This window comes from Gopherus flavomarginatus, chromosome 1 (assembly GCF_025201925.1).
Source record: "Gopherus flavomarginatus isolate rGopFla2 chromosome 1, rGopFla2.mat.asm, whole genome shotgun sequence".
Taxonomy (NCBI): domain Eukaryota; kingdom Metazoa; phylum Chordata; order Testudines; family Testudinidae; genus Gopherus; species Gopherus flavomarginatus.
The window spans coordinates 339968852-339995625 of NC_066617.1; the positions used below are offsets into that span (position 1 = coordinate 339968852).

Here is a 26774-nt window from a genome sequence, read left to right on the forward strand (position 1 = left end):
AAGCGCAGGAGTAGTCCTTCAGTAGTCATTTCAATCATAACTTCAATCATAAAGTGCTGGTGAGTGATCTGCAGTGGAAAGGAGTCTATTATAGCCCCAACTGCATAGCTTTAGCTCATTCTCAAGGTATGTCTACACTACCTGCCAGATCGGCGGGCAGCGATCGATCCAGCAGGGGTCAATTTATCATGTCTAGTCCAGACACGATAAATCCACCCCCAAGCACTCTCCCATCAACTCCTGTACTCCACCACCACGAGAGAGGCAGGCAGAGTCGACAGGGGAGCGGCAGCAGTTGAGTCACCATGGTGAAGACACCACAGTAAGTCGATCTAAGTACGTCAACTTCAGCTAGGTTATTCACGTAGCTGAAGTTGCATAACTTAGATCGACATCCCACCCCATGTGGTGTAGACCAGGCCTTAGTTTGAGTAGTTCATGCTTGTAACTCTGGAAGTCCTAGGTTCAATCCCCATGTGTCAGCCAAGATAGCGGCTGTCACAGTTTAGGATCAGGGCCTTCTTCAATATCCAGAATAAAATACATTTGTAAATTTTGCTCTTCTTCGTTTTATGCAAATGGCAGAACTGCGTATCTCTGACCTTTTGGGCCCAGCAAAGCAATTCCGTTGCATTTTGTCTGTCTGTCTACCAGAGCCTGTGGTACAGTAGAACCTCAGAGTTACAAAAACTTCAGGAATGGAGGTTGTTCATAACTCTGAAATGTTTGTAACTGAACAAAATGTTATGGTTGTTCTTTCAGAAGTTTACAGCTGAACATTGACTTAATGCAGCTTTGAAACTTTACAGAAGAAAAATGCTGATTTTAACTGTCTTAATTTAAATTAAACAAACTCAGAAACTGTTTCCTTACCTATCAAATCTTTTTTAAAACTTTCCCTTTGTTTTTTAGTAGTTTATGTTTAACAAAGTACTGTATTTGCTGTGTGTGTTTCTGCTGTTGTGTACTTCCAGTTCCAAATGAGGTGGATGGTTGTTGCTTGGTCATTTTGAAACTGTGGTGTTTGTAACTCTAAGATTCTGCTGTATAAGGGAGGGGTGTTGGGGTTACAGGGAGTTCCTGAAATAGAGGGGGATGTCAGGTTGACGCACAGGGAGGTTCTGGTGGGGATGGAAGAATGCAAGGAGCCAGGTGTGTGCTGTGAGCTTAGCCTACAGATGCAACAAAGTGCACAACCCTCTAGTTATGCATAGGTTTAACACACATGAAGGTTTCCACTTTCTATATATACAGTATCACACAATTTCATCGATTCACTCATAGAAATAGCCGTTGGAAATGACTCGGAGACCCGTTCCACATAAAACTGGAACAACTGACTGATTCTCTGTGTATGAAAGTTTTTGTTTCTGGTCTGTCCAAGTTAGCTTGTATCAGAGATTTGACACCCCATGTGGTATAGACCACAAGTGTTTTCAGGAGACAGGAATAAATCATCATAACAGACACCATCTTAGATCCCCACAGGAAACGTTCTTTCGTTCAGGCTAGGCCAGTTTGATGCAGCTGATCTACCTCAGCAGAGCAGACCACAAACAGTCATGTTTCAAGATGTATCTATAGATGACACTAGCAAAGGGAAACAACAGAATGACTGTAAAATAGCTGGTAGATCAGATAATGAATACACTTTTAACAGAATTAAAAGTAGGTCATTCAAAAAGCATATGATTGAACTCGCATATAAAATGTCATCACTAGAACTTATAAATGGTGATTATTACATTAGCTGAGACAAAGTATTGCAATAAATTAACTTTTAACAGAATTAAATTCCATTCTTTGGACTGCCAGGGGAAGAGAAGCTTGATCCTTCTGGTCTCTCTCAGGCAAACTCCCCACCCCCTCACACTCTGAGTAAGAGCTGCAGAATTGGGTCCTTTCTAGGGGAAAATTGCTACACTGCACTCTGTGTGGGCACCTTAGGTTTAAAATACAGTGGGAACTAGTTCACCTCACTGATTTGCAAGCCTGATCATTCCGAGATCTTTAGGGAAGTAAGAATGGAGGTTTTATTATTTATTACTAAGCTTGTATTGTATTTCTGAAGTAGATTACAGGACATTGACTTGTATTTTATGATGTATTGTCATATAATCAGAACTAAACTATCCCTGTCAGAGTAATAAACAGTATGTTTTGCCATGCAGGATCACTGATCTCTTCTTTTGTGCTTGTTTTCTTGCTAAGTCACAAAAATCAGTAACCACCACAAGTCTCCTTGTCACTTGTGCAAATTTAGCAGTTTCTATTGTGTGCATGTCTGTTTTCTCTCACCTCTTTTCTCTTTAACAGTTGTATGTAGCCCATGTACTAGCACTAGGCTGACCCTGCTGCAGAGAAGAGGCTCAGAAAAGTTAAAATGAATAACTTCACAGCTTTCATTGAAAGTGAATTAAACTCTTGTGTGGGTGCTCTGATTCAGAGCTGGTTTTAGTTCATTGTAGCTTAATCCTTAGGATTTCATTTATGTTCATTAACTTCCCAGCGCTAGTTGATTTGTCTTAACTTTCCTGAGTACTTGGTTTCTTAACTTTGACTGAACTGGTTAAATAAACTGAAATGAAGAAAATATTCTCTCCGCACTTATGGATGAGACTCCTGCAGTCAAAAGCTGGTTTAACACATCAACAGATCCTGGTTCCAGGTGCTTCAGCAGTGACTTCCACCATTTCAGTGGTCTGACTTCCTTTAAAACTTGGCAGCAAGTACAGTATAGTCCCAATTATCTGAGTAGCATGGGGAACATGGATTTCATTTGACTAATTGGGAGTTTAAATAATTGAGAGGGCAGGAGTCAGGCTGTGGCCAAGGACTCATTGTCCTGCTCCTCCTTGCAATCCTGGACAGGGATCTCTGCTCTATTATCCGAACATCCATGTTACCGCTATCCCTTCTGGTCCCCCAACATGAGATGCATGCTCTCTGTAGCATGTGTCTCATGTTGGGGGACCAGGAAGGGGTTCAGATAATGCAGAGGTTTGGATAATAGGGTTCTGGATAAACAGGAGTATACTGTACTGCTTAATTTTCTTTTTTAATTAATTAAATATTTTGAATAGATTATAATAAATGTAATCTTTAACATAAGTTTGTTAACTTGAAGATAATGTTAAATAAATTGGTTTTAAATAAACCTGTATTTAATTTAAATTTAAAAAATCCAAATTAAATACAATTCCTGGCTTACTTGGCTTTTTTTGCTTTGTTTTGTTTTTGTTTTTAAGAGCATTGACCTTGACTTTTATCCACCCTAATGGGTGGTGTATGTGCTGCACCACCCCACGCAGCATTTTGACTCAGAGGCACACCCCAAAATCAGTTCCTCCCCTGTTTCCTTGCTACTATAATTTGTTGCTGGCCAACCAGGAGGGCGATGCAGCAAGGGCTCTGCTAAGCTCCACCTTCTCTAGTTATAGCGACTCTCCCAGGTCCACGTTTCAGGCAGGCCATGTAGGGTGGTCTTAGTGATTCTTACTCCCATGCATGTGCATTTAACCGATGTCCGAACATAGCACTGAGGTGGCACAGGTTAAGCACTCAGAAGTCAAGAAATTTCACAAGTGAGCATGCACACTTACCCGTTCCTCACCCCATCCCACCCCCACTATAGGGCCTGTGATAGTGAGGGTGGCTTCACTAGTGTCAGTGGAATTGCACAAGTGTAAAATCATTGTAGCCAAAAGAAGAATCGGGCCCTGTATGTTTAATTATTGATGATCACATATTATTTCTCAAATACAATAGGCTAGACAAGTAATTAATATCATTTTTCTGAGTATTGATACCCATGTAGTATTTTTGTAGCATTGTTTATTACTCTATATGTGCCAAACAGGATGCCTGAAAGTCAGTCTTATGAAAATTACCCAGCAAATTGTGTGTGCATATGTGCATGCGTGTGCACATCCTTGCTTGTGTGTAGTTTGCTTCACCTGTTTTTAAACCTTAACACCCTAATTGCCTGTGTGCAGCTGTTACAGAGTTACTTGGAAGGGAGAGGTTTAGAGCAGAGATTCCAGACCTTAGGAACATCAGGGCCTTTTAAGGGGGGCATGCTTGGTTCTCTGTCCTGCTCCTGCCACCTCTAGCCCTCCCGCCCCCTAGGCAGCTCTGTACAGTATGTGCTCTCACTACAATCATTATGGAAGGAGGTGGAGGGCAGTGGTGTAGTACAAGCAACATGAGAGAAGAGAGAAAGAACATGTGGTAGCCACAATTTCAGAGATCCTTAAATGAGGAAAGGGACACAGCCCCAAACTGGTGGCGGGAAAAGCAGGGAAGGAACAGCCCCAAACATAGATGGGGAGTAACAACCCCATTAAGACAGAAGGACTGGAGAGGGGACACACCACAGCGGGGGCTGGAGGGACCATGGGAAAGAGCACGTAGAGAGCGGGAGGACTGAAAAGAGAGACGAGGTTAGCAGAGAAAGTTGGGAGAGAAGAAGAGAAAAACTGAAAAAAAATAGGACTGTCTTTTTGTTCTGTGTTTGTATAGCGCCTACCACAGTGGGTCCTGATCTGTTACTAGGGCTCCTAGATGCTACAGTAATACAAACAATAAATACATTTTAAAAATGAGACTAGGAAGGTAAGGAGAAAATGGAGACGTAAGGCCTAATCTGCATCAAAAAAGGTTTGCACCACTGTCTCAGCAGACCTTTCCAGTGTAGACGTAGCGTCTGATGGCCAAAAGGTGATAAACTATACCAGTTCCCTGAGCAAAATAAACTCTACAGTACTTGCAAAAACACTTTTATGCCAGTATAACTGTTTACACTAAGGCTTTTGCTAATATAGAAATGTCATTAAAAATTACTATTTTTACTGTAGACTTGGCCTAAATCAAATGCAGAAGCAGGAGTGGAGAGAATGTGATGGTAGGGCCATGAGAAAAAACAAAACCAAAATACTCAGAAGCAAAACTGGGGCGGGGGATGGGGGGGAGAGGGAGACAGGGAAAAATCCAAAATGCAAAAATCCAGGCTCAGGCAGTCAGAACGTGGCCACATGCAGCAGCTGTGACAGACCATGAAGTGAGGGGGGAAAGGGAGAAAGTGGAGACAATTAGTAAAAAGGCAGGTGAGCAGGGCCCCAACCCAGGAAGGACAAGGTTCACAGGACTTAAGGAATGTGGCCCTGATCCTGCTAAAAGGGAAATCAGTGGCAAAATTGTGATTGCCTGCAATAGGATAAGAGCCATCCTTTGTGTGAGGTGGTTTCTGCCCTGACCCCAGTTGTGACCTGCAGTTGGATGCCATGAAGAAAGATGTGTGTGCCCTTGGGACTTGCTCATTCAATTGCAGTACATTATGGTTGTGCAAAAGTGGCTTATTTTTAATGCTAGAAAAGTTCATTCTTTCACTATTTTCCTTTTTTCTTTGAAGGGACTACAAATATGTCCATCCCAACCACAATCACACAATCCACTTCAAATACTTCAGCACATGGTAAGTGTCTGATAACCCTTTTCCTGCTGGTATTATACAGGCAAGCACCAAAAATACCCAAACAGAAAAATTAGATAATAGTCCATAGACTGCAATTGAAACAGTGCATTTTATGGGGGTATTAACATTTTCTGCAATGGGATGGCACCACTAAGAGACCTCCCAAGATAGATTTTTATTTTATTGGTAAAATTAAAGGTGACAGCATTCCAGGTAACTTGCTGGCCCCAAGCCATGAGCTCCCCAATGTCATAGGAAGAGAAGAGTCAAAAAAGCAAAATCTAAAGCTCCTTGATTAATTTTCTTCTTGGTCATTCTGAACTTTAGCAAACAGGCTCCATTTTAGTGCAGTAGAACAGTGAATAAGGTGTCATGCAAGGAGTGGATATTTGTTTGAATTTTCCTACTGTGTAGTATCCTGTGAATGTAACCAACAGGTAGGAATCCACGTGTCATGGGGCAGGGAAAGAGAGAGAAATTTCTGTTTGGATGAGGCTCCAGGGTAGCTGCGCCATGGAAACGTGTTCTGTCTCCATGGAGCCTATGTCACAAAACACTGCAGTTCAAACAAGATATTGCCAGTAAGAACAGGTCACTCTATTAAAGAGATGCCACCAGCTTCCATCCCCTATTCCATGGGGAAAGAGCCTTAATACTTGGAGGCTCCCAAATCCTTATTTATAATACAAGTGAGTCAGACTTTAATGCTCTACTATTAGAGGGAGCAAGAGGGATCATATTGCTAGGTGTATTATGGTAAATGAAGTCAATGTGTATAATTAATGTGTGGGAGCTGTAGATGTAGAATCCTGTAAAACTATGCTCCTCTTCCCTAGACCCCTGCTCCATCCTTAGCAGGGCGAAGATAGGATTTTCTATGCAATTTTTAATCTGCTACTAAAACAAATTATCCATCTCCTTTGATTTGCAACATTCCAGCCTTGGGTTGTTGCAACATAACATTATTAAAAGAGAACAAATCATGGCAAGAGAACTGAGAAACTCAAAAGTCGTTTCTTGTGAGAGCTTGGCACGGACGTGTTTCACCATGTCAGTGAAAGGTTGGTTGAGAGCAAGCACATCATGCCACTTTCCAGTGTGTGTTGAACAAGCATTAGAAAATAATCTGTCATGGTGCACTGAAATTTCCCACTTGAAAGAGGGAAGAGAAGGAAATCTAGTTTCTTCCCCTCGTGACTATTTTGTCACTTATTATTTGCTTTAATATCACAAGTAGAATACTACTTGTTTATTATTTGGATTGCAGTAGCATGTAGGGGCCCCAGACATGGACCAGGATCCCTTCGCGAGTGAGGTGCTCTACAAACATGGAACGAAAAAACAGTCTCTGCCTCAGACTGTGTCAGTTGAGGGGTTGCTATATCTTTGGTAAGAGCTACTTCTACATCAGGTAATAAGTTCCCAGTACTCCTATATCTGTGGGTCTTGGTGATTACCAAGTAGCCCTGAGACCTGCAGCAATCAAGGAGGTGAGCAGTGGGCTGTGAACATTCTCACTTGGCTCATTCCTAGAAATTCCTGTTGAGTCTTGAATATTATGCTGAAGAATGTGGTGATTCATACAGATGAAACTCCATCTTCACTCTCCATAGCCGTTAGCATTTTAACTTAAGGATTCAATAGTGGGTACAAAAAAAAAAAAAGAACGTAATCTCACCAAAGCCTGGTAGCCTTGGGTAGCGGTGGAAATGGTGCACGTCTTAATTTAACTGTTTGCAGAATCCCTATTCAGGCATGCAAGCATAGGCATGAATGAAAGAGGGGAACAGAGAGATTAGTATCTTAAAGTTACCATGTCTGCAACAGAATTTGACATCGCATTAGAAACCATTGTCAAATGTGGATTGTGTTCACACTCAAGATGGTTCCTAAATCCAGGTTTCCTGTAGAGGTACTAGCTTTATTATTATAATTTGTATTATGGTAGCAAGTAAAGGCCGAAGTCCCATTGTGCTATGCACTGTACAAACCTAACAAAAAGACTGTTTCTGCTCAAACAGCTTACAATATAAGTAAACTTTAAGGGCGTGTCTCCACTTACTGGGGGATTGACGCCCGACGATCAATCCACCAGGGGTCGATTTAGCAGGTCTAGTGAAGACCCGCTAAATCGACTGCTGATCGCTCTGCAGTCAACTCTGGTACTCCACTGGAACAAGGAGCATAAGGTAAGTCGATGGGAGAGTTTCTCCCATCAACCCAGCATGGTGTAGACATTGCAAAAGGTTGACCTAAGCTACATCGACACCAACTATGTTATTCACATAGCTAGAGTTGCGTAACTTAGATCAACTGATCCCCATAGTGTGGACCTGCCCTAACACACACACCCATTTGAAACAGATTTGTCGATTTTAAGGATAGAAGGGACCACTGTCATCCTCTAGTCTGACCTCCTGTATAACATAGGCCATGGAACTTCACTGAATTAATTAGTGATTCAACTCCAAATCTTGTCGTTTAGTTTTTTGCTAAAATAAATTTTTTACAGCATTGGTGAAAATTTTCTCTATTTGCTAGCAGTAAGTAGAAGAATCCTGTTTCCTTGAGAGAAAATAGGATTTGTTTTATTTTAAGAGGCAATCACAGTGATAATTATTAAACATGCCATGCTATGGTGTGGAAAATTATGAATGCATTTGGATGTGACACTAGATCTTTTTACACTTGTGGTGAGTCAGAATATGCACTAACAATTAGTATTCAGAACTGATGTCTTCTTTATGCGCCCTAAATATTTGACTGAAAGTGTCAGTATATCTTTAAACGCAGATAATTTATCATGCGCATACCAGCATAAGAATTGTGGTTCATCTTTTAAAAATAAAACAAAAACATATGACATTAATTGCCTTATTAGTTGTTTTCCCTTTTTAAGTAATAAATATGAAATAATGCAATCTAGGTATGTTTAGCATTATCCATATCAGAGTACAGCTGGTCTTTTAGGGAAAATTAATAGGCGAAGTAGAAATATAAAAGGACAGATGTTTTTCTTCTGTTGCTATCTGATGTTCTTTCTTCTTGGATTCGCTGGTAAAATATGAAGGGTAAGATTTTTTTCTTTTTTCCAAAGACACAAAAGAGGAGTTGGGTGCCCAGCTCACATTGCCTTTCACTAATTCCCTCATGTGCCTGTGAAAAGCTCATCCTTCATGTTTGGAAATTATTGAAACTAAATAAACTGCAAGAGGCTGGAGTATAGAAAATATACCTCTTTTCTGCAAAGAAAAGGCGTACTGCGTCACTGAGCACTATAGTCTTGGTACAATAAGAAAAAAAAAGAGTTCAGAATGGGAATGAGAGTGCAAACGTGCTAGGGAACTTTATCAGAATCCCTTTGAATAAGAGCAAAGTGCTTTTTTTGGGGGTGACTCAAGGTTTGTATATCGTGGTTCAGTGTGTCTGCTCATGGCCTAAGAATCACGTGTAATCATATATATACGTATAGGATTATAAAGACAGATAGAGTTCCTGGGCCATGAGCAGACACACTGAACTCTAGATATAGATATCTAATATATAATCTGTAACTACACAGTCAATTTGGCATGTTTGGAAGTGATGGACTTTTTAAAAATTAAAAACCTAAGACTTGAAACCCTTTCACTGGCATTTTCCTTGTTTTTGAATAAACTCCTGTTTTGTTCAGGTTTTATCTTTTGGAGTAGGAGAGCAGTTAGCATTGGTGTTTGATACAACTCTCCATATCTGAAGATCTTTCTAGCAGGATGTTTGAAACCTTCATGTAACAAGGAGCCATTTAGGAGACACTGCTTGAGTTCAACCCAGAGTTCAGTAAAGATGTCATTCATTGGACAGGGAGCTACATGGCTCTTTCAAAGAGGGACAATCTGCATTGCCAGCCAGCATCGTCTTTGCTCTCCCCAGGGTTGGGGTTCAAGAGTGCAGCCTGCACATCGTATAGGACACACAGCCAGAGTGGAGTAGTTGGGGTGGTGGCATGTGTTGGAGAGAGGTTTATTTGTGGGTATTGAAGAAAAATCAGCATCTGAGGCGGCATTTTCTTACCTTAGCACCTGATCCAAAGCCCATCGGAGTCAATGGGAGTCCTATTCATTCAGTGAGCTTTGGATTAGGACACACCCACAGCTGCAATTTCTATTAATGGGACTTGCACAAAGACATCAAGTGTAGGTATAAATCAGTGTTTCACCATGGATTAATTATGTGGCAGAAGGCGCTGCGGCATAACCTATTCCCAGATTTGGACCTTAGCGCCCAAAATATGGGGGTTAGCATGAAAACCTCCACGCTTAGTTACCAGCTTGGACCTGGTAAAGCTGCCACCACCCAAAAAATTAGTGTGTTTTGGGGCACTCTGGTCCCCCCAAAAACCTTCCCTGGGGACCCCAAGACCCATATTCCTTGAGTCTCACAACAAAGGGGAATAAACCATTTCCCTTCCCCCCTCCAGGTGTTCCCTCCCTGGGTTCCTGGAGAGATACACAGAAGCAAGCTCCGTGAATCTAAACAGAGGGATGCCACCCTCCAGGTTTCCAGCCCTGGAAACACAAGTACTTCCCTCTTCACCCAGAGGGAATACAAAGTCAGGCTAGTAAATCTAACACACACAGATTTCCCCCTGACTTCTTCCTCCCACCAATTCCCTGGTGAGCACAGACTCAATTCCCTGGAGTTCCCCACTAAAGAAAAACTCCAACAGGTCTTAAAAAGAAAGCTTTATGTAAAAAGAAAGAAAAATACATAAAAATGGTCTCTCTGTATTAAGGTGACAAATACAGGGTCAATTGCTTAAAAGAAATATGAATAAACAGCCTTATTCAAAAGAACACAATTCAAAACACTCCAGCAACTACACGCATGTAACTACAAAAGAAAAAAAAAAACAATCTCTTTGTACTTACAACTGGGAAACAGGAGATTAGAAAGGCAGGAAACAGAAATCCTCTCATAGCCGAGAGAGAGACAGGCACAAGACCAGAACAAAGGACTCACACACAAACTTCCCTCCACCCAGATTTGAAAAAGTCTTGTTTCCTGATTGGTCCTCTGGTCAGGTGTTTCAGGTTACTCCTTTCCAGGTGAAAGAGACATTAACCCTTAGCTATCTGTTTATGACAGCCAGGCACTCCATCCGCAAGTCAAAACAAGATGTAACCAATAGGTAGCTGCACTTTTGTAATGCATTTTAATGCCAAAAAACCCTTGATTTTTGTGTCTAAGCATTCTTGGATTTATTTATTTTTTTTCTTCCTTTTAGATAAAAATGTCACTCTCACGACTACATTGGGTGAGTTAAACTTTTAAATTGTGTGATAACCCTTTTTAATTACGCTTTCAGCTTTTTAATGGTGCAGTCAAGTTCTTAATCATTACTAAGTTGTCTGTTGTAAAAAAAAAACAAAAACACTACAGTTGATCTGGTTAGTGTTCATATATTGTGCCCTTTAAATTACATATAAATAGTGCTATGGTTTTAGATTTTTGTTTCTGTAATATTTGATTGGTTTAACCACTTACTGATTTGGATTAATCTGTGATTCCATGACAGGATTCATTATCTTGGAGGTGAAAGAGCATATGGTATTGCTAGAGTGGCCGCAAGTTGAGCACTCTGTAGTCTAGATTGGTGTCTAGCTTCTGTACATGCCTTCAGTTGCTCATGATTTTCTCAAACAAATTTCTTGTGTGTGGGTGGGGGAACACTGAATAGAAACAGCTGAGTTATTTTTGAGTTTTTAGTCAGGGGAAAAATCTTACATGCTTCCCCCTATATGTTCTGATTAAACATTTTGTGCAGTGATTACTCAAATAACTGGAGCTACAAAGTTCAGGGTTGCTCTCCTTTGTATCTTTGGATCTCACTGAAATCCAAGGAATAAGCTAAGTTTCAAGCAAATAGTTGAATAATTTTAAAATTTAGAATATATGTTAATTTGGTCTTTTTCATGACTGAATAACTGCCATCAGTAATATGTTCCATTTCTGTTTCCTCTGTGGTGAAAAGTACAGTGAACATCGTTAACTGACATGCATTAGTATAAGAAATCCATCCTTTATATTATTTTATTTTTTTATTCCAAATGACTTCAGCACACTTTTAAAACACAAAAATCACTTCACCCCTCCCTGAAATTCAGACACCTATGGGGTGAGACATCACCGTTATTTATTTGTTGCATAGAAACACTGGGTCATGAGCTGAAGAATATTGTAGCCAGTTATACCTTTGGGGGGAATTTAGGCAAAATTTAGGTAGCCACATTGAAGACTATTGTCCCATATCAGTCCTCAGTGACCACAGTTGGACACACCTCATTTTGGAAGCACAGTGTCCCCATCACTGGGTTAGGGCGTTGGGTCCGTACTAATTCAGAGGGAAGAGGTACCTTGCTTATAGCCAGACTGAATTTGTTGCAGGCTATTGTGCATGCCTATAGCCTCCAGCTTTAGTGGCATCCGTACACTCCTTAGACCTGATGATATGAAGACAGGTGTAGTTGTTATCGGGGGGACAGTTTGCTCTGCAGACCATCTATTACTGGTAATGATGGGCTTTTATTTGACTCTGGATTTTGACGCGAGATCTACGCAGATTGCCTGTGTAGCCACAGGCAAATCAATTTCCAACCAGTGCCTTGGTTTCACATCTGTAAAATTTGGACAGTGCAACTTCTGTACCATACAGATGTTATGAGGATAAATTCACAGTATCATCCAGATACTATGGCAATGGAGGCCATGTAAGTTCTTGGAGGCAGTGTCATATAGTGGAGAGAGCACTGGACTAGGATTCTGGAGACCTGGGATCTGTTCCTGGCTCTGCCACTGGCCTGCTGGGTGACCTTGAGCAAATCACTTCCCTGCCCTGTGCCTCGGTTTCTCCATCTGAAAAATGGGGATAATGATACTGCCTTCATTTGTAAAATGCTTTGGGATCCGATAAGTGCTATATAAGAGCTGGGTAAGAACCGAGCTCAACCGTCAAAGCCCAGGGTGTAATGTGGCAAGGAGAAAGGGCATGGGTGACAATCCAGTGAATGCAAGTGTGTGTTGTCACCAGTTGTTTTAATCATGCTACCGCCCAGTAGTTGTGGCTCTGTCGAGAGTGTTTAAGACCTTCTCTTCAAAGACCGTGCCAGCAGAGCCTGCCGGTGACCAAAAACCAGAGCCAGCTGTGACCAAAAAGTCTGAGGGTCCCAAAGGTATCTATCTCATAGCGTACATTGGCGACAGTGGTCCTTGCCAGTCCACCTACCAGCAGTATGAGCCTCATCCCAGTTTACTCCACTGTACTGGCTTATAAGGAACAAAGCTCAGCAACCCTTCTGGTAGCTCAGCACTACTTTTTGTCAACCTTGTCCCCCCCGCTGCAGGTTCAAACCCTAAGTGAAATCTTAAATACTACCTTGGTAAGGGCTGTTTTGATATTTACAGATGATTGTGGCATTTGGAGGGTTTACATATCATTTTTAAAATGTGTTCTGTATTTTACTTAATGTGTTTTACGCATGCTTCAGAGAGGAGCTGAATTTCCTAATTGCTACAAGGTAAGCACATGAATGGAACAGCGCCAGATATTTAATCTGAATGAATGTTGCCTTTGAACTGCACATGAGGGATATGATGTGCCATTTCACAGTATCAAAGGAGAGTGATAGATAAGATGTATTATGGGGATGGTGTAGCGTTCTCTACCGTAATTTTCTAACATTTCGACGTGTCCAGTTTTAAATTTCTCAAGGTGTAAGATTTCTGCCACTTCCCTTTTAAAGTTTATTTCACAGTCTGGTAGATCTGTACCGCAGCCTCTCAATTCTTTTTCTTGTTCTCAACTGCGTTTGAAGCAGTGCTACTCAATCTTTGGGAGAACCTCATTTCTAAAATCAAAATGTGGCTTCTCAAGTTTTTAAAACTTCTCTGTAAGAGTGACATTCTGTAAGAGGTTATATGGTGCTGAACAAGGAGTGGAAACTGAGTGCCAGTTTATATGTGTAACATAAATTGATTTCATTTTATTTTCTTCATTAACTTTATTTTTAGTCAATTCAAGTAAACATTAGTATTACTGTAAATTTGAATAATCTAAAATATGAATCCAGATAAGTACAAATATTTCATTTTATCTGGATGAATTTTAGATGCTGTATAGTTATATAAATAATGCAAAAGTAGCCAGCTATGAATAGAACTTTGCATACAGTAATTTGGCAAGAAAAGTAGAAAACTCTTTTGACCAGTATTGTCTGTTTGGGGGAGTGTTAGGATATAATGTTTTAGTGGTTTACATTAGGGCTCTGTCTTAGGAATTACCTTTTCTTAAGATTTTTCTGCTCTTCTGCTTCAGTATTCAGGATTTCATTATGTCAGATATAGCATATTACTCGCCTCTATTTTTGTACGTTTTCCTATGGTATTTTTGTTCTGAACAGTTCATTGTCACTTTCTTAGGTGTGAGAGTGTTTGGTAAAAGGGAAATCAAAATTGCAGAAGAGATCACCTGTCAGCCAGAACATGTGAAACAGCATTCCATTCTTTGTTTGAAGTTCGGCAAAATCGTCCCTTTCTGAGGAAACAGTATAAATAGCTGTTCCTTACGCAGTATTACTTTAGTTGAATTTTCACCATAACAAGGAAGACCATAAGGAATCCTGGGCCTGATATATATCCGATAGGTATTCTTTTGTGCTGTGGTTTCAGAAGTGATACAAAAAACTAGCCTTGTGGATGGGGGAAGTGACAGATATGGTATCTCTTGACTTTGATAAGCCTTTTGATACTGTCTCACATGACCTCATAAATTAGGGAGATGCAACCTAGATGGAGCTACTATAGGTGGGTGCATAACTGATTGGAAAGCCATTCCCACAGAGTAGTTATCAGTGGTTCACAGTCAAGCTGGAAGGGCATAACAAGTGGAGTCCTGGAGGGATCAGTTCTGGGTTTGATTTGGTTCAGTATCTTCATGAATGTTTTAGATAATGGCGTAGAGAGTACGCTTAAAAAGTTTGTAGATGATACCAAACTAGGAGGGGTTGCAAGTGCTTTGGAGGATAGAATGAACATTCAAAATGATTTGGACAAACTGGAGAAATGGTCTGAACTAAATATGATAAAGTTCAATAAGGACAAATGCAAAGTACTCCATTTAGGAAGGGACAATCAATTGCAACTACAAAATAGGAAATGACTGCCTAGGAAGGAGTACTGTGGAAACGGATCTGAGGGTTATAGTGGATCACAAGCTAAATAGGAGTCAACAGTGTTAACACTTTTGCAAAAAAGAAAGATCATTCTGGGATGTATTAGCAGGAGTGTTGTAAGCAAGGCACAAGAAGTAATTATTCCGCTCTACTCTGCATTGATTAGGCCTCGACTGGGGAGTATTGTGTCCGGTTCTGGGTGCCACATTTTGGGAAAGATATAGACAAATTGGAAAGAGTCCAGAGAAGAGCAACAATGATGATTAAAGGCCTAGGAAACATGAAGTCTGAGGGAAGATAGAAAAAATTGTGGAACATGGTAACAGTTTTCAAGTACATAAAAAGTTGTTGCAAGGAGGAGGGAGAAGAATTGTTCTCTTTAACCTCTGAGGAGAGACAAAAAGCAATGGACTTAAATTACAGCCAGGGCAGTTTAGATTGAACATTAGGACAAACTTCCTATTGGGATAGTCAAATACTGGAATAAATTGCCTAAGGAGGTTGTGGAATCTCTGTCATTGGAGATTTTTAAGCGTAGGTTAGACAAACACCTGTCAGGGATGATCTGGATCCCAATCAGCACACAGCTGCAGTGACATCATCAGGGATGAAACTAGGGTGGGGCATGCGAGGCACCAGCCTCAGGTGCAGACCTGGTGGGAAGGGTGTAAAAATGAGTTGATGCAGGATCAGGCCAAGTGGCGTCAGCCCCCTACCCTGACAGGATTGGGCACAGCAGCATTAGCGCCCTCACACCCTGCGGAATTGTGGGTTCAGTGACATCAGCTGGAGTAGGCTTCCCAGCCCTAGGACAGCAGGAGCAGGCATGGCTGAGCTACCTGCTGCTGAGGTAGGAGACCAGTGATCACGGGGGAGTAGGGAGGAGAGGGTAGGGAGCTGTGGAGCTGGGAGGAAGATGTAGAGGGCTAAGATCACAGGAAGGGGTTCAGCTGGGTCATGGGGGACAGACTCTAGGTGTCTGGCAGCAGTCCCTGAATGGTGAACTAGATACTGGGGCACAGTCCCTAGATGAGGGGGAGAGCTGAGGGGCAGTCCCTGGGTGGGGGATGGGATTCTGGAGGGGGCAGTCCCTATGTAGGTGGGCATTTTGCCCTGGACAGGGCACCCTGGCTCTACCAGGCAGGTATGTGTGCCAGCCCAGTGTTGGTGGGATCTGGATGCTGGGGTTGGGTGATGGGGTGGTATCACCTGGCTGAGGGCAGCCCCTGGGTGGAGGAGGCTGGACATATGGAGGAGAGTCCCTGGCTGTAGGGTATCCGGCACCAGGCAGGGTTCCCCATCTTTGCAAGCAGGCTCTGCAACCATGTTCTCCGGGTGCTCAGCACAGCCATGCTGCCAGAAGCCCCACAGAGGTGGGAGTGGTAATACACCAAGCAATGCCACTCTTACAGTCAATTAATTAATTTTAACAGTGAATGTTCTCATTTTGCTGATTTAAAATGCTCTTGGTAGACATTTGCCAGCATTGAAATGAAAGAGGTATGTCGTATTGCTGTCATATAGCAAACACTAAACCTTTTTGGTAGCTGTACAGGCAGCATATATATTGTGTGGATGTGGCCCATATAACACAGAGAGCTGCATATCTGGCCCACTGTGGTAAATAGGTTGAGAACCACTGCTCTAGGTCAGGGTTAGGCAACCTATGGCACGCATGCCAAAAGTGGCACGTGAGCTGATTTCCAGTGGCACTTGCACTGCCTGGGTCCTGGCCAGCAGTCCAGGGGGCTCTGCATTTTAATTTAATTTTAAATGAAGCTTCTTAAACATTTTAAAAACCTTATTTACTTTACATACAACAATAGTTTAGTTATATATTATAGACTTACAGAAAGAGACAGTGTAAAACCGTTAAAATGTATTACTGGCATGCGAAAACTTAAAATAGAGTGAATAAATGAAGACTCGGTACACCACTTCTGAAAGGTTGCTAGCCCCTGCTCTAGATAATACTTAGTCCTGCCATGAGTGCAGGGGACTGGACTAGATGACCTCTCAAGGTCCCTTCCAGTCCTATGGTTCTATGATTAATTTTAAGATTTATCTTGTTGAAAACTCCAAAAGATCTCAGTCCTGCAATCTCTCACACAAAGCCCTGATTCAGGAAAGCACGTAAGCACCTGCATAACTTCAGTAGTAAAGCATGTGCTTAAGGGCTTTCCTGATTGGGGTTACTTTCCTAAATTGAGGTCATAATTAGGAGTAGGGTTGGGCACAGAAATATCTTTATATGATCAAGGTTTGACACACCTGCTATTTAAGTAGAGTGAGTGTCATCTTCAAGAGGAACTTACGAATTTAGGTTGAAGCCTATTAGAGTTTTGCCATAGACTTTAATTGGAGCAATGTAAATATACTGGTATTTTATAGTAAAATTGTTTTTCAAGGCCAGATTCCTATCGCATTTAGATCAGTGTAAATCCAAATTAATTCTGTTGAATATAGCAGAGTCTCTGAAGTACACTTGTGAAATTGATCAGAATTTTTCCTCTTTTTTGGGTGAGGGCGCCTTACAACCATAGTATTTGTATTTACATTATTCTCACCTAATGGACATGAGCATAATTGAATTCACAAGTGCTTTGGAATTCAGATGTTAATGGGGCACAAATGAAAGTGAACAGTTGTTGCTAACAATTTGTAGAAGTCAAACCCACCTCTCTTCCTACTACCTCCAAACCACTGTTATGGCTCTGAGCTCAAGTTAAGAAAAAGAAAAAGCAGGATGAAGAAATGCATCGTGCATAATGAACTCCCAAATGTGAGCTCTAGCTAGGCACAGGACAGAGCAGATTAAACAGCAGGGGGCCCTGTCACCCACTTCTGGAGATCAGCACTGGGGACTAGCAGTTTAGGAAATGCATGTGGGCAGGTGGCCTCCAAGACCCAATAACAATGTGCTGGAGCGTAGGTGCCTACAGGAGCAGAACAACACCCAGAGTGATTAACGTGATTCCTCCTTTCTGAAGGGATAGTTTACCATTTTGTAAGGGAGAAAAAATAGCTATTTTTGACATAGGGAATCTTTCAAAATAGTGTTAATCGAAAGCTGCAATTTCATTCACAATTAGCATCATCTTTTTAAATATAATTTTCCATGTGATATCATTACTGTACACTGTTCATAGGTTCTACCAAAACAACCACCACCCAGACAACCACCAACAACCAGACAACCACCACCAACAACAACCAGACAGCTTCATCAGCCACCACCTCAAAACCCACAACAACCATACAATCAACAGCCAGTGTCACTGTGACCACCTCCAAGACTATGTCTCCTTCCAGCTCCGTCACAGGTACGTATTATAGGTTGCTGCCTATTTCCCACAGTGTGCTAACTTATATTCTTCTGTTGTCTGCATTGCTCTGCAGTCTTGTAAGCTTGTAAGTATCTCTGGTTACTTTAGCATTAGGAAAAGGCCATTTGACCCAATGTGCATTTGAGGTTTTTAAATGGTACAACATGTTTGTGAATTCATATTCAGGAAATAAACATGCCAGACTTACAGTTAATTGTAGTTTTATCTGATTGGGCATTTTAGACATGTTTTTCCATTGTTTACGAACTGTAGCATTGAAAATTTCCTTAAAAGAAAGAGGAATCTACTGAGTTAGTGGTGTAAATCTTGAGTAACTCCACAGAAAGATTTACACAGGTATAATTGAGGTCAGATTCTGACCTGTCAACACTTAAATAAGAAGGAAGTTTTGTTAAGATGACTCAAGAACTTCGGACTCCAAGTCAATTTTGAAAATGTTACCTGGGACTTTGAAATGGGCATCCTACTCCTTTAAGACATTTTGAAAATTCAATCCTCAAGCTATTGTAAGGACAGTATATTCAAAGGTTTAATGTAAGATTTGATTGGTTCTTTGTTGAGGTATTAGGGGATGGAATTATATCTCATACACTTTTAGTGGTGACTCAATATTTTGAGTTCAGAGACACTTGTGTTTTACAGGAACAGTTAGCAGATATGATGGCTTGATTGTTCATGATGGATTAGATTGTTTATGCTGACCTACCAGTAGGGTACTTTTTTAGCAGCTGTTCATCAGACCTTCATATGACCAAAATATGTCCTCTTTCTACTGCTATGGAAATTGAAATTGAAATCAACAAAAACATCAGTATAGACAAAGTAGGTAAGAACTGTGCATTGGAAAGGTGACACACATTAGATAATATAATAAGTCTCTCTTATCTCCAGCTTCTGTTATTCTTTGATACCAGCTGAGCCCGTCATACTTGTTGAGTTCAATTAGTTGATGGTTTACAACCTCCAGATGCTGGAGAAGAATTTCCAAGAGTTATCTCTGTGCCTATAACAGGGAAAAACTGTAACGACAACACCATCTTACCATCTTGCAACAGTTACACAGTTAACATTCAGTTAGTGTGCTGGCAGTGAAGCCAAGAAAGACTCTACTTGCTGGCTAAACAGATAAGCCATTCTCTCTTTTAAATGAGAGCCATGTTGGGTGGAAGCCTGTTATAGTAGACAGCAGGAACTCTGCAGGAGGCTAAAGAACTCCATTTCTGTATTTCTGTCATTCCGTCAGTTCTGTTTTCTTTGAAAGCCATAATTCATTGTGGGAGAAGATTTCATCATAAGTGCCAAATCTAAATTTCCATTTGAACTCAACTTATATTCTAAATAACCTCTCTTCACCCAATACAGCCCCTGTACATAACAATTCCATGTAAGAAGTATAGGCCCTACTGAGCTTATTTAACACCATGTGTCTGGATTGGCAGCAGGGGTTGAATTTGAGACTGCTAGATCTAAATACATGAGCCTCTACTGCCTGAGCTGAAAGATCTGTTAGCCAAGACTATAACAGACTCATGAACCCATGTGTGTGGCCAGGCACCAGTAGAGGGGGACAGAGTGCCACACTGAGTGAATTACAGTTCACATCTGACAACCTTTATTCATATGAATATAAAGCTGTCAGTCAATGTTTCCTAGCAGGCAGCTGCTGACCCAAACCACTTTCATCATTGACACTTATAAATAGATCATGTGCTTCAAGTTAGGTGAAGCCTTTTAATATGGGAAGTGCCTGTTAACCTCAGCAGGTGCCATGGCACATTTGGTTGGCCACATCAGCTCAAATTGGATCTTTTGATGGGATGTTCAATTAGTTAAACCACTCTGGAATTGGAATCTGCCTGGGTGAAGGTGTGGGATGGGTTTCCCAGGCGCATAATCTCTGGGGCAGGAATCTGTCATAGGTGGATGGTGATTGTGCAGGTTTCTTTGGGCTGAATAGCTGTATCTACAGGTGAGGAACCCAGTTTTCCTAACCCACTGAGTTAGGAGTTAAGGTTAAGAGTTTTGATTCAGGTAGACTAGTAGTTTATAAGGAAAAGCATGTGGTAAAAATATATCATAGTGCAGGAATCTATGGAAATTAATATTAATTAATTAATATGATCGGTTTGTTTGCTGTTCCAAAATTCCAGTTCTCCAGTGGATCTCTGGAAAGCACCAACCTTGAAGGGAGTTTGTCGCGCTTTCCACTCCATGCCTGGCCAGCTCCACTGACTGGAGGAGAAAGAGGTGTGGGGGTAGAGGAAGTTGCCTGCCAGTTGGACTCTTGCCAACTCCTGTGCAAGTGTATAAGGGAGGAGAGTGGCTCCTAGTGCCATCCTCCTCACTCGTTGTATGTGCTGAAGCTGGCCAGAATCTGGCACTCCAGGAATGTGGCTGTGGGTTCCAGTGGAATTGGTTGATATTTTACCAGCAGCACGGTATAAAGTTGTCACCTGAAGTCCTCAGATGATGTGTTGATTGGGCAGAGGGTATATAAGAACCTAGACAGATAGAACTACAGTCACAGTACATTACATCAAGAGTTACAAGCGTCATAAAAACTATCTTTTTATTTTCTTCTTAGCCACGCCAAAATCTGCAGCTGTGCTATCCAGAACCTCCAGATTTGATGTGGGCAGTTTTTTTGGTGGCATTGTGCTGACACTTGGAATGTTAGCCATTCTCTATGTTGGATGTAAAACATATCACTCAAGAAGAGGTGTTCAGTACAGAACCATGTAAGTTTTTTGGAAGCATGTTCCCCTTTTAATTTGTTAGTTTCTTGTTTGGAAATTAAGAGAAGAAAATGCTCTACTTTCTTGCTCAGTGGAGATTTTTTTTAAAAAAAAGCAGGTCAGTATCTCAGCCGCTTAGAGCCTTCATCAGTTTCACCTCCTCAACTGATCCTCGTTTATTCATGGGACCTATCTTTATTGGGGATTTTCTTGCTTAAATTTTAAGCTACTTGTTTGTACATTGTCTAGCAAAATGCACCATTATGCTAGGCCCTGCAATAATACAAATAAATAATAATTGTAATCTGTTCTGTCAAATCCTTTCTTACTACCTACCCTGCCCTTTGGTTAGTCTAAATTCATTAATTCTGCTTTTTTTGTTGTCCTTGTTTATGTCCCTGAAAGTTCTGACTGATTCTAATCTTGTTTCCACTTCCTTCTCCATTTCCACTACAGGGTTAGGGTTGGGTTTTTTGTGGGGTGGAGGGGTTGACCTTCACATCTTTTGAGAATTTCCTCAGAAAGATATATTGATCATCTCTGATTCTCTGCATTCTTCTTTTGCTTATTACGGTTATGCTGTCATTGTGCTGCCTTTTAGAACCTCCAGCCCTCTTCCAGAATTTTGCATGTTAATATTTACTAGAATTCTTCACTGCTGAATATTTCTTCCATGAACTCTGATGCTTAAAGAACTCTCTCTCTCACCCAGACCCTTATCTCTCTTTCACATCCGCACACTCACCAGTCCTATCATTTCTTGGTATTCTGCATGTAGCTACTCTTCCTCTACTTTCCTCTCTATCCCTCCTGTACTTATTGTACCTATCTGTGGTGACATTCCAGTAGCTGTATGATCAAGAAATAGTCATTTGTCCACACTTCTTCTTCCTAGTTTCTCATTCCTTTCCATCTGCGTGTAGACTCTTTTGATGGTATTTTTTCTTACTCTTCATTTTCTGTAGTAGAGCAATTCTGCTTTTTATGTTATCCTGGATGTGTTGGATTCACATGCCAGATTCTTGGAATTAAATTGTCCCTCTTTCCCCCTTACAATCTACCATAATTTACGGACTGGCTAACAAGCCAGTTTTGAATCCAGGGTTTATTACCTCATCTGCTTAAGCAGAGACTGTCTATATCAGTCACCCCTCATCACAGAAAGCATTCCAGTGATCTGTAGCCAACATTTACAAACTAAAGCCTTAACTGGAGCACTCATGTTTGAAAATGTTGAAGTGAACCTCAAATCCTCCCCTCTACAATATAGGCCCATCCCCTGGTTTGTCTCCTATCTTACTCTTGACTCTCCAAGAGATCACATATATTGAGTCTGCCTTCAGGTCTCTTCTCAAATCCCCGAAGTCAGATAACTTGGTCTTTTGTTTCTTACCTAACACTCCCTTCGCTTGTTCCTAGATGGGTTAGGCTTAGTGGAAATGCCCCTATCATTTTCTAGGTTTCTCATCACATTCATTACCAGATCATAGAATCATAGGCTTGGAAGGGACCTTGCGAGATCATCTAGTCCAGTCCCCTGCTCTCAAGGCAGGACTAAGTATTCATCCTGGTGCCTGTTTCTTTATATGGGTCACATCTTGGACTGAGTTCCTTGCTGTAGAGTCACTAATTAGGATTACTTGCCTTTGCTTTATTTTTTAATCCCATGCAGTACTTGTTTCTTAGTCACTGACCAAGCTACTGCACATTTTTGGTTTATTAGTGATATGTTACTCCTTCTTGTAGGGGAACAATAGCTATTTTGTCAGGACATATTTCAACTGTATAGGTTCAGAGAATGTCTTTTGCTTTTCTTACTAAGCTGCCTTTGCTCTTTTTTCATTGTGCACTACTGTCCAAACTGTAATCTCACCGTGGGGTGTTAGACCCTCTGGGACAGGAGCTGGAACGTCTTTACACTGGATTACCTTACTCCCTATGGCTTCCATTCTCCATGTCAGTTGAAGGTGTTTGTTTTACTTTAGGTGACTTGTTAGAACTTGATAGTGTCAAGGGATTCTGGTACATCTCCCTCTTTTGAGCTTGCTAGTCTCAGGATCCACTGAGTCATGGCTTCACCCCCTCATTATCAACAGTGACTCTTCCAACACCCCACTGTTCATCCAGCCTCCACCAGCCCCCTCCAAACAAAGAAGCACATACAAGAGTCATCAACTAGCTCTTATTTTCAGTCATTCTTTCCCCAGTATTGCCAATCCTAAGCATTCAAAAATCATTTTTCAGCCCTCCCCCCGCCAAGATCATAAGATTAGTTTAAAATCAATAATTATTAAAAATGGGCATTCTTTTTCCCTGCCTTTTGTTTTTTGAGTTTTTTTGATTAGTGCTTTTTAACTTTTTCTCCACAACAATAATGACTAGAAACATCTTTGTTTAAAAGGAAAGCCGAGGTGCCTCATGTACTCACATGACTCCAGAGGGTGGGCTTTGAGAATAACATCATATCTTCTGGAAGTTGTCACAAAATTGGGAATTGGCAATACTGCTTTTCAAAGCACTGTAGTGTTAGTTGCCCCTGTCCTTTCACAAGAATCATTCTATGGAATATCCTCTCTGATTTTACTCTCCTCCGTTTTTAAAAACTGTCTTGTTTTTACTTTTCTTGTTAAACCTGTGTGGACACTTAGGAAATAATGACCACATTGTCAAAATAGCTATTGATAAAAAGCAGGTAAAATGAGGTACTTGATCGATTGGAACATATGATATACCAGTTAGTGAATCTGCGTGAAATGCACCCTGGAACTTAAGGGCTGGTTAATGAACCTATCAAACGAGTAAAATCTATTTTGAAAGAGGTGTGGATAACTGGAAAAGCATTAGACAATTAGGAGAAAAAAACAAGGGTTTCTCAGAAGTGATGTCCTGGTAGTTGCCATTTGGCATCTTTAAATCCAAATGCCAGGAAAATCCAGAAGAAATTGGAGAAAATATAAAGAACAGATATCAAGGGCCTTATTTTCAGAGCAACTGGGCACCAGCGGCTCCCTCCTGGACTTCAATTGGAGTTTTGGATGCTCAGCACTTCCAAAAGTCAAGGCCAAAAAGGATAACACAACCGTAAGCAAGAAGCAATGCAGGTTTATAGAGACAAATCAGGCTAAATAAACTTTAATTGTTTTTCTGATTTAAAATTTCAAAATTATTGACTGAAGAGAAGTAAGGTCGATGATGATTGCCTTCAACTCTCCTTGCCTTCAACCATTATTATACATCAGCCATTTTATTTTGATTGCAGGTGCTCCATCATTAGCAAAGCAGTTAACGCAGGCAATCATTATACATCAAGAAATTTGTTACTGGACTGCCCTATATTAAAATCCTGTTGTTGTTAATAATTTATTTATATTGCAGTAAGATCTATAGATCCCACTCGAATTGTACTAGGCACAATACAAACGTAATAAAGAGATGATCCCTTCCCTGAAGAGTGTACAATTGGGGGGTCAGTGGAGCCATTCTTTTTCTAAGGCCAATTTTTTTTCTAAAGCCAAAAAGGGAGCATCAGATATCCAGAGAATATAGGATTGGGCCTGTGTGCAGCAAGAAAAAGTGTTCTTTTTATTCTAGTGACATACTTGTTGTTTCTCTTAGTTTGTGTAACCGCTGGGGTAATGTCTGTGGGTAGTAAATAAAATACCAGGTAAAACAGTTGATGTGTAATAGCAATTGAAGTCACAGGAGTGTTGAGTGAACAAGACATGCAGAGCCCAAGTGTTTTGTTTCTCCAAATAATACACTATTAGCCATTTGTTTCAAAATGTTTACCTGCCCCAAAAAGGACATCTGCATTGGATTGGAGTTTTCAGAAACCATTATAAAAAAAAATGCAATCCAGTACATAAATTCATGTAGGATTAACACTAGAAAATTGTCTTGTTTGGTTTTAAATAATTTCATTTTTGAGGGTAGAAGAGAAAGAAATAGTGAATAGCTTCCATCACTACTATAGGCAAGGGAGGACAGAATAAAATGTACCCATTGTGAACTTTGGTAGTTACTTAGCTAGATGAATGAAATATGAAAACACTGCAATGTCTTATATGTCGAGCAAGGCTTAAGGCATGTGGTGAAAGATAAGTGTTTTAACATCAGGCCTGGTTCCGAGAAGCACTGAGTAACAGAATCCCATGCAATTTCCACTACATGCATCCAACGAAGTGAGTATTCACCCACGAAAGCTCATGCTCCAAAATGTCTGTTAGTCTATAAGGTGCCACAGGATTCTTTGCTGCTTTTACAGAATCCCATACAGGCATTGTGGGTGCTCAACACATGCCAGGATGAGTGCCTTTAATAGCAAATAAACCTTGCTAGCAGTAAAGTGCGTCATGACATTCTGAAACTTTTGATATCATATTGTAGAGCATTGATGCTTTTGCAAATGATTAATTACTATGTTTCTGTTACAGTGATGAACATGATGCTATCATTTAAAAATACTTCAGAGAAGACAATAGGGAAATTCCACCCGATCACTGCTTTTAGAACATCTGTTTGAAAAAGTTTTTTTCCGTTCATAACGGTAGTCCCAGTCTCTAATGCATCCATAGATCTGATCCTGCACAGTGTCAAGATCTTCCCAAGTACCCTGAGCTCCCATTTCTTTCAATGGAAGCTGGAAGAAGTTAGTACTTTGCGAAACATGCCCTGTTGTTGATGCAATTTAAAAAAAAAATCCTTTAAAGTTTGTTACCTAATGATGAACTGAAATGCTTTTTAAAATAAATGCATAGAAACTTTTGAGATACCAAATCATTACCATAATATACCATGTGACATTACAATTGTGAATACATTTGATTATTGCCTACATACTCCATAAATGCGGATGGTTCTACGTTGGGTACAACAGGCTGAAAAAATACTAGTTGCAGTTAAGGAAAAATGCAATAGGCTTGGCAGGTAAAATACAAGAGGAAGTGACTTTGCTACTATTTTGTATTAACGTGTGTTTATTTGTAACTTGAAACTTGAGATGGACTTTTGTTAATGTTTTGGGAACCTCAGACTGTTTTTTAACAAAAATATTTCGGTTCAGTGCTGATGCTAGTAAAGGGATGTGAGATTATTCCAATTTATCAAATTACAATTTATAATGTTGTAAACTATCCAGAACAGAATGATAGAAAACGTACTTAAAATATGGTCTACCGATGATCAGTGATCTGTGGGCATATTCCTTGATTGGTCTTCACAGAGACTACTCATAACTGTTTATAGTGTGGGGGACACAATTTAAATGTTGGTATGCGGGGTTCAGGGCAGGGCAGAAATCTGAGGGAGCACATGACCCTATGTGCTACTTCCACCACATTGTCTCTGGGTCTGCAGAATAAAATATAGTGAGAATCAGGCTGTGGGGAACTGGGAGGGGGAGGAGATACAGTCCATGCAAGTACTTGTCTCTTATGGAGTGGTCTACAAGTTGAAATGGGCTAGATAATCATTGTAATATACAGGTTTTATTTAGAATTAAATTAGTGGTTCATATGCAGCAAATCACAATGGTATGATTGAGATAAAATTGTATTTAAAAAGTTTGCCTCCTACTGTGAATATGAAGATTTCCACTGAAAATTGTTCTAGCTTGAATGTAATTTAAAATCCCTGCTTTGTTTTGTTCGGAAGCTTTATACAGGGTTTCTAGTAGGATTTTAGGAAGAGTTGGGAATAACTCTCCAAATGCAAGTGATAAAATATAGTGTGTAGGACAGCATTTAAAATATATATCTATGCCTGCATTCTTAACATTGTTTGCAGGACCTGGTGCTTCTGTACTTACAGATTATGATCTAGTCCAGGGATGGCCAACCTGTGGCTCTGGAGCCACATGCAGCCCTTCAGAAGTTAATATGCAGCTCCTTGTATAGGCACCGACTCTGGGGGCTGGAGCTACAGGCACCAACTTTCCAATGTGCTGTGGGGTGCTCACTGCTCAACCCCTGGCTGTGCCCCCACTCCACCCCTTCCCACCTCCTCCCCTCAG

General features: G+C 40.7%; 1 protein-coding gene across 1 annotated transcript in view; it reads left to right on the plus strand.

The window, feature by feature from the left end:
* TMEM123 (transmembrane protein 123) overlaps positions 1-25722 on the plus strand; it is a 31019-nt gene extending 5297 nt beyond the window's left edge. The window contains exons 2-6 of the mRNA XM_050928534.1: positions 5411-5473; positions 10740-10769; positions 17832-18005; positions 20614-20767; positions 25198-25722. Of these exons, the coding sequence (XP_050784491.1) occupies positions 5411-5473; positions 10740-10769; positions 17832-18005; positions 20614-20767; positions 25198-25222 (446 nt within the window). The 3' untranslated portion in view covers positions 25223-25722. The remainder of the gene's footprint in view (positions 1-5410; positions 5474-10739; positions 10770-17831; positions 18006-20613; positions 20768-25197) is intronic.
* Positions 25723-26774: the final 1052 nt, after the last annotated feature.